Below are 9,593 nucleotides of genomic sequence, written 5' to 3' on the forward strand. Positions count from 1 at the left end.
TTATAATTTAGAAGTGAGATATATCCATAATGATATCTTTTTTACAAATGAATGATTAGCTGCATGAAATACAAGGCAAAGATAAAGAATTTTTACTGTTTCGACTATAAAGTAATTATTTTCTTACCAAGAAGTTCTAGATGCTACCTTGGAATGTTTATCATATATTTTAATGCATGAGAAAAGTGTTTGATTTCATTAAAAACTCAATATACAAACCAGAATGTCATTCACATGATCAATTTCTAGAGTTATTACTATAGATATTGATTAGTAAGATGTTATATATCAACAATAACTTTAATCAACAGTCATAATTTGGATGGACATAAATATTACCTTCCAATTCATATAGAACACCCTCATTATTCATTAAAAATCCAATAACCCTCTCTGCTCTATCCTTTTCCATCTCCAGCATATCTGAGTTCTCAAGTGTATCCTCAATCATCTCCAAATATTTAATAACAATTGCTTCTTTGGGCAAATCATTTGATTTTATAAGATAAATCAAGCTATTTGTAATTCTAAGATAGTCCCGGCTGCTGATAGAATATCCTGTCTCTACATCACCCTGTGCACTCAGAATGATGTCATCACTTTTAATTTCAATCAAAGAAGATTTCAATAGCCTATATGCCTCGTTTATATGCTGAATCGTAACATCTGAGTTATGAATTTTGGCAAGTGCTTCACTAAGTCTGATCAAACTCTCCAAATGTCTAACTGTCATCTTATAGTTGTTCGTATTGATTAAAGATTCTTGTCTTAACTTAACATATCTATCAGCCAATTCAACCTTGGCATCCTCTGATATTTTGGGATTTCTCTTTCTGACATGTTTTATAAATACTACGGCCTCATCGACAGTGAAAGGAGTGACAATGTTAACACTCGAAGAATCGTTACCATTGAATCGACGATGATTTGATAGTATATACTTGCTGATATTTCTATCGTTTTCTGCATCAACCCTATCAATTAGCACAAAATATAAATCAAACCTACTCATTATTGCCGGGCTGAGATTAACATTTTGTCGAAGAGTTTTCCTATTGTCATATCTGCCCCTAATAGGATTTGCAGCAGCTAAAATAGATGTCCTGGAATTTAGAGTTGCATTGATTCCTGCCTTTGCAATTGTAATGGTTTGCTGTTCCATAGCCTCATGAATGGAAACTTGGTCCTTAAATGTCATCTTATCAAACTCATCAATACAGCATATTCCTTCGTCACTCAGCATAAGTGCTCCAGCTTCAATAGAAAATTCTCCTGATGAATCTTTGATAACTGCTGCAGTCAATCCAGCTGCGCTACTGGATTTACCACTTGTGTAAACTGATGATGGTAAAAGAGAAGACGTTTGTTTTAAAAACTGACTTTTGGCAGTTCCTGGATCTCCAACCAATAATACATTAATATCTCCTCTCAGTTTAATGTCTTCATTCTTTTTAGAACATCCAGAGACCAACATTAATAGAATTGCACATTTAATATTTGAATGCCCATGAATTGTGGGAAATAGTGACTCAGCTAATTTGTTGTATAAATCTGGGGTTGTTTGAATTCTATTCAGCAGTGATGCATCAATGCTTTCAACATGATTTTCAATATCAGCATGAATACAAAAAAACGATATCTTATAATTCAGTTCCTTTCCAATTGGGGCCTTAGTAGATTTATTCTCATCCAAAACACCACGAAACTCTCCAATGGATTTTGTAGATGTACCCATCGATCCAACATCCGGAATGACAACCGGATACCCGGTAAACCTCAGATGTTGACCTGGCTTAATCTGTTCACATAGTTCATTCCTAACTATTAAGTCCACATTTCTGGGAAGGCTTCCTTTAGGAATCTCTTCTGTAGATTCTTGAATATGTATTCTCTGCCAATTTGAAAATTCACACTTCTCAGTGATTATTTCAAAATTAGTCCGATTTGAGCATAAATGATTCGGACAGAATACCGGTTCAGTATACTTATATTGCTGTTCCACATTGTTTATGACTGTTGCACAATTTTTACATTTGAATGATGCCTTAATCAACTCTGGCCTTACTTGGGTTGTTCTTGTAACTGTCCCATTGAATGATATCAAATTTCCCAACAAGTTAGATTTAATTTCTCGAATTGCTACATGAATTGAAGGATTGTAGAAAGACAGATCAATCTTCCTATTAAAATGCTTCAAGCAGAATATTTCAAATGATTTACAAAGTTCCGAATAGTTACTGCGAAAATTCTTATGGATTTGCCTATAGAGCATCGGGTTCGTGACGTTATTTAGATCTAAGAAATAAGTTTCCCCATTTCCTTGAATTATTTCTGAAATCCTCTGTTTAACTGATTCAGAACTTTCTAAATAATCATAAAAGCTCATCTGTAGGTTTTCCATTCTTGGGTAAAATTTTATAAAATAAAAAAATGTCATTAGAAATTAAACAATGTTGGCTATAAATAGATAAAAACCACAAGTAAATCTATCTAGTTCAACATATCCAACAATCAAATGAAATTTAGTCAGCATAACAGAGTTCATATTTGATGAAAAAAATTATTCTCAAGAATAATATAATGAATGAATGATTTTATAGAACTCTAAAGAAAATATTTACAAGATCAACTATTATAGATAGTTAATCTTAATTAATAACTGACAAACCAATTCATTATTTGGCAGATTCGAAACGTTTAATCAACTTGTTTGGATTGGAACTCTCTAGTGAAATTCTTCAGTATAAAAAACAGGCCCACATCTTAGAATTATTTTTTTCATTTCTTTGCCTTTTATCAAATATTTTCCAGTTTCAATCTCTTGTAAAAATATCCCAAATTGCTCTACAATTTCATAACCCAGATCTGAAAAATTGATGATTGATAAGATTTTATCATTCTTAATAACTTTAAAAGGTTTTCTAACCAGAAATGTTTGACACTTTACAAGAAGATAATCCGGATAGCCAAAATGTATTTCTTCAAAATCAAAAAATGATGGATTTTCCGATGTGCTTATGAAATCTCTTGGTACCTTGGAAAAATTCTCCGTTATATTTACAGAGTTCTCCAATGTATTAGAACAAACTCCTGACATATCGCTACTTATGGTGTGCTTATTTAATAAAGATGCGTTTACCTTATACTTGTCTTCTTCACTGTACAGCTTCCTTTTTTTTTTGTAATAATTTATTATCAAACCACTTTCAAAGCCAGTTTGCTGGGTTGAACAAGGAACTCTGATGAATTTGGAGGGTTTATAATAGAAAGTAGAGTAAAATTTGACTTCGATGAAATCACAATCAACTGGAAAGGTTTGTATAATTTGACCCTGAAAAACAAACATTTTAAGGGAATATTATAGAACAACTTTATAATCGTCACAAAGATAAATTGACAAACTGAAACATTGCATCAATTTTGTAAGATATATTGTATAAATTGAACATATCATAGATGTAAAATAAAAGTTCTTTCCATTATTTACAGCTACTAGGATATTAATTATATTTGACAAAAAGATATTTCCAACATTATTATCATGTTTAATGTAATTTGTTCAAATACTATTCTAATATTCCAAGAAAGTAGGAATAGATGTATTGTTTTAAATTAACACTATTAATTAAAATCATCATACATATTCAACCTATACACAAGAAAAATGAATATATTAATTTCCAAAACTGGCTATTAAAGAGTCTTGTTATAATAACTAAGTGTAGCTAAATAATAAAATATTTTATTCTGTCTACTTCGATATTTTTCCCACTCGCTTTATTGTTTTCTTAATCCTTATATTTTTTAAATCTTGTTTATCAACGTATACTCTCCCAATCTTATCCTTAAGATCTGTCTTAGAAATATTCTTAATCTTCTTTGCCACATTCGTCTTCATGGCAGCCTCAAATATATCCTCAGAGTAAAAGTGTTGGTTGATCTTCAATTTGAAAGAGGGTCCAATCTCTTCATAGTCATCATTTTTCAAAATTCTAACATATTTCAAAGAATAACTCTGGAATTCTAACTCATTATCTCTGTTATCCCCGTTATCTTCACCGTTCATCCCCTCCAAAATCCAAGCATATTGGAAACTTAAATTAAGTTTCCGTGACTTCTGATTGAACAAATCAATAAAGACATTTTCAAGCCTCTTATCAGTTACATTTATACAAATCAATGCATACTTGCACCAAAGCTCAGCTGAAATAATATTTGGAAAATCTGCAGAAGATTTCTGCTCCAAAATTTCAAATTTAATCAAATCGATGATTTCATGTTCATAAATCCTTCCTAAGACTAGGAAGCCATTCTGTTCACTTAGAAAGATGTTAGAGTTCTTCTTAGAACACAGTTTGATACACTTATCAGCGTTCTTATAAAAATCAAATTCCTCCTGAATTTTTAAATAATCTCCACGAATCTCTAATAATTCCTTGAGCCCATGAGATGGATTACTATTTATATTTAAGATAGTTTTTCTCTCTTCTCTTCTTTTTATTCTAACCATTTAAAGGGGGAATGAGTAATAATTAATTTTTAAATGTTATCAAGACTGGCAATTTTCCACATTAAAATCATTTGAATGTTGGTATACAATAATTAAGATCACTCAAATGTCTTTACACTTAAAACCACCATAATATTATTTTTTGTATATTTAAAACTTTTTTAACCAAAAAATTTTATTGAAAATTTTTAAGTCCCCAAATGCATAGATCTTTTGGCTACATTAATCAAGTTCCACAATCGAAAGATTTAATAGATATCTGCTTAAGTAATACAAATAGGAAAACGCCCACTGTTACACATCCATCTTACGAAATCAATAGAATTAGGGATTTTTACATTAGAAAAGTAAAGCATACCGCAGAAGAGTTTACAAAAAAATTATCCACCATTGTTGCAGATTTCCCCGTAATGGAGGATATTCATCCATTTTATGGTGACTTAATTTCCATCCTTTATGATAGGGATTCTTACAAAATTGCTCTAGGCCATGTCAATTCGACAAAAAGTAAAATTAATTCCATAATGGCTAATTCCTTAAAGCTAATAAAGTTTGGGGATAGCCTTTATAGATGTAAATGTTTAAAAAGAGCTTCATTAGGCCAGATGGCCACATACATTATGAAAATTAAGGATTCGCTTACATATTTAGAGTCTGTTAGGCAACATTTAAGTCGGTTACCCTCCATTGATCCACTATTTAGAACTATTATAGTGTCTGGATTTCCAAATGTAGGAAAGAGTTCATTCATAAACTCAATTACAAATTGTAAAACAGAGATTCAGCCATACGCATTTACTACAAAGAGTTTGTTTGTAGGTCATTTTGAGGAAGATCAATTGAAATATCAAATCATCGATACCCCAGGTATTTTGGATCACCAGTTAGAAGATAGAAATAAGGTGGAGATGCTTTCTATTACAGCCTTAGCACACTTAAAATCATCAGTGATGTACTTTATGGATTTGAGTGAAAGTTGTGGATATTCCATTGAGGATCAGATTAGTCTATTTGAAAATATCTCACCTCTCTTGAATTCAAAGATTCTAATTGTATTTTCAAAATGTGACTTAATCGATTTTGATTTCAATCAAAATGAGATAATCAGGAATTTTGTTTCTGGTAAGCAATATATTACATTATCTACAACAGAAGATATTAATATTGAAATTGCTAAGAAGATGGCTTGTGAAATGCTCCTGAATGAACGATTCGAAGACAAAAAAGAAAAGATCAATCATTTTACTCATAGGATTCGTGTTACTCAGCCAAGCGAGATTAATCCAAAATATGATAATATCCATTTGGGTGTTAACAGATTTCGTGATGTTGAGGAGAGAGAGTCGTACTTTACTGAGCATAAATACGATATTATTCCCGAAATTATGAATGGGAAAAACATTTCTGATTTCATAGGTGATAATATATATGAAAGATTATCAAGTATTGAAGTTCCAGCACTAAGGCAATTTGACACACTCAATAATGAAGAGCAGAAATTATACGAGGATGTTAATAATGCACGAATCAGTGCAAATATGAAATCCATTTTCAACAAAAGATCCAATGCACCTGTTAAAAATCATCAGATCGATATATCTCGTGCCAGCCATTATGACTTAATTATTCCAAATAAGAATACCGTAAATTTCAATAAGAAATCAAGATCAGGGCTTGGAACTTATTATAATAAAACACCAAAGCATGCATTTAGAGCAATTTCCAGAAAACATGGACGAACAATATAACCAAATAAATAATTCATCTTTAGTTAATGTTTTAATACTATCAATTCCTCCTGCAGTATATGACTAAAATATTAATAGATTGAATTAAAAAATTTCATTTTTACCATTCAAAGAGTCCTTTCTCTTCTGAAGATTTCATGGCAAATTGTACTATATCATTATCCCATTTTCAACCAAAAATTAAAAATATTTTCGCCCGTGATATTTATGAGAGTGCCATCTTTAAAGTCTTCAAATCAAATACATGTAACTCAGGAGTATGAAGTAGATTTATTCTCAAGTAAGGAGATTGATTTAAATCCTGTAAAGAAGAAAAGACAACGAATAGAGGAGTACGATTATGAAGATGACTTCCTAGAGCCATTCGAAGGTGAAACAGAAGCAGTTGAATTAGAATGTAAACTAGATAATTTTTTTATTTATAAAGGAGTAATGACGGAGGATCCCAAAAAGGTTTTAAAGAAATTTAATAACTTTATGACCAAAGAGGCTAATTGCACATTTGAGTTCGAAACAAATTTGACCAAAATATATAAAAAAGACACAAAATTTTTTAATTTGATTAATTTTCTAATATTCAATGTACACAACCAATGGATTAGACTATACGATCCACACTCTATCCGAGATACTAAGATTTTAGGAATACATGAGTATATAGATGGGATAATTCTTTCAATTCCAAATAAGACCCCAGTCCCTTGTTCTGATGATTTGAATGAATACCTTAATCAATTAAAAGAAGATCTAAAAATCATCTATAAATTGATCAAAGATATTCTTTTGGATAATACAAGATATAGACTGAAGCTAAAGGGAAAGAGTTTGCTATTACCCACCAAAGAGTCTAAATCTGTAACCTCAGCAGATTCTAAAAGTATACATGATCCCAACCAAACCACAGCCAGTGAATCTAGATTGTTTTTGTTTCAATCCTATCCAAGCATTGTTGATCTGTTTTTAGATTTCATTGTGAAATATTTGCGTTTTTACTATTATGAACCTTCCGAAACTATAAAGAACAAATGTCTATCAGTAATTTTCAAAATGTTTCCGGATGATTGCTCTAACAGCTATCGAATCAAGCATTTTGTCTTGCAGAAAATAGAAGAGATTGGGCTTGTAGAGGGGTATGATCTCAAAGAGGTGTATGAAGGTAGATTCGTTAGGGATACTGGAGTCAATAATTATTCAGAGAACCCATATGAGCCAAGAATTCAGAGACCTAATGATGAAATCGATTGATTCTCCAATAAAAGAGGATTGTTATTAACATATTGTTTGTAAATTATACTATTTAAATAAGTTTTTTCTTTTGATTTGGATTAATAATATTTCATAATTTTCTTTGATCTCATTTAATACAGATATTTATACCTATTTTTCCAGCGCTATATTACATTGGCTAAGCTCAAAATTGATTTTTTATTTTAACTTAATAAAAATAACCAGGTATATGCAGTGATATATGTCTAGTGAATTGAAATTATCTAGTTTTGCTAAGAGAAATAATATAAATTTTCCCAATCATTTTACTAAATAATAATATTGCTACTAATACCAAGATATATGTTCAAAACTTTTAAACTAACACATATCCCTAGAAAGGTATTTGAATTTATATTTATAAAATGTCTGGATCAATTTGTGATTAGTTAATTGCCTACTAGTAGAAAACGTAACACATTCTCTTTAATATGACTAGTAAACAATTTTTTTCCATAATTAACAACATATGAAGCATTATATGTTTCAACTAATCTTTATATTTATTGTAAAATACCCCCCCTCTTATCAATGATTAACAATTTAAAATTGGCTAGACAGTTTTATGGTTCAATGATTATTATCATCTCTACAATTTCATTTATTTTACTTCATCTAGGGTATTTTGTTAATATTCCTTATATCCCTACTCTTCTAGTGCTTTATGTTCCAACGTGCCTTATTTTAATATTTTTCGGATTACAAGTATATTTTATGATTATAGTAAATAGAATGCGGAAAAGATATTGTAACTCGAATAGGCTATATTATAGGCTAAATGATTTTATCAATAAATAACACAAATATATAGTATCGTAAAGGTTTTGGAAATAAATAGCAATTCATCTAAGATTTTGGTTTATAGGTTCAATGAATTAACTATCATAGAGTTTGTTTGAAACTTAGTTTTACAAAGTTTTAAAAATAATCCCATCAAACAAATGTGCAATTTTGTTTATTTACCGTCTTTAAACTTTGATCTGTTAATTCAAAGTAAACAAACTATCCATTGAAAAAGTCATCGTATGCCTTTTTTGTATTTTCAGAAAAATACGAATATGCAAATTCAAATAGCATGTATGAGTTTAGTTCACTCGCAGTCATTTTACTCTGTGATTTGCTAAAATAAATTTGTCTTTTGATATCATTTTCCAAATGGTTACATTTGAGTCTACGTGACTGTCCGTTCTGAATGCATAATGAGCATCTATTACATTGGTTTAAAAATCTTTCGTTTCGAGTATTTTGAAACCAAACTCCAATAGTCCTAACATTCATATTTAATATGTATGACAGGTCTTCTTTGGTTTTTTGATTTGGATATCGAGTTGTAGAAAAAATATGTTCCAAAAGTGACAGCTGAAATTTATTTTTTCTACAATTTGGGTATGTCGAATCTTTCTTATCTTGGGCTTGAAGTTTGAGTAAGCCTAGTAGAGCATCAGACTTTAAGATTTTTTTAGGCTTTAATTTCATTTTCAGAGGGGAAACTTATGATGAAGAATGATATTTTTAATTTCAAAATATTGATTTGAATTTTAATTAAAAAATAATAGAAAATCAAAAACAACTAAGATTTATGCTCGCTCAGAAAATTATTTCCTAATAATTGAAAAGTTAAGACATCAGCAACTCTTTTCAAAAAAATCAGGAATTATTTACTTTCAAAATATTTACTATATTAAAATCATAGTGTTTCAAAAGTACACTTCGGAAATACAAGACCCGTTTTTAGTAATAATTTGTTGAAGCTGTCCAGTCAGTTAATACTTGTTAAATTAAAACATTTTTCTGATAAGTTATTTATTTATGCGATCAGGACACATCAACAAAAAGTAGAATTTCAAAACAGACTTTTGCCATAGAAATAACACTGAACTATTCGAAAATTAAAAAATTTTATTTCTCAAAACAAAATTACTTAATTGGAAAGTTTTCAAGAAATTATTTTAATTAAAAATTATTAATTTAGCAGAGGCTGCTTCACATTGTAGAATTCTATTATTTTGAATTTTAAAACTTATAGATTTTAATTGGTTAAGATTTATTAATTCGGTCTATCAAAATGA

At 29.9% G+C, this 9,593-nt stretch overlaps 1 protein-coding gene and 1 pseudogene across 1 annotated transcript; one reads left to right on the top strand and one right to left on the bottom strand.

Annotated features, from left to right (window-relative positions):
* Positions 1–304: 304 nt before the first annotated feature.
* On the bottom strand, positions 305–2,386 carry LOC147073027 (uncharacterized; annotated as a pseudogene).
* Positions 2,387–4,710: 2,324 nt separating this feature from the next.
* LOC147073028 (uncharacterized) lies at positions 4,711–9,363 on the top strand. Its single transcript, XM_085945692.1, has 2 exons — positions 4,711–5,632; positions 9,344–9,363. Exons 1-2 carry the CDS (start codon positions 4,711–4,713, stop codon positions 9,361–9,363), a joined length of 942 nt encoding a protein of 313 aa, XP_085801818.1.
* The last annotated feature ends 230 nt before the right edge of the window (positions 9,364–9,593 follow it).

The sequence above is a fragment of the Rhyacophila brunnea genome, unplaced genomic scaffold, assembly GCF_057557595.1.
Source record: "Rhyacophila brunnea isolate RB1 unplaced genomic scaffold, BYU_Rbru_1.0 scaffold_188, whole genome shotgun sequence".
Taxonomy (NCBI): Eukaryota; Metazoa; Arthropoda; class Insecta; order Trichoptera; family Rhyacophilidae; genus Rhyacophila; species Rhyacophila brunnea.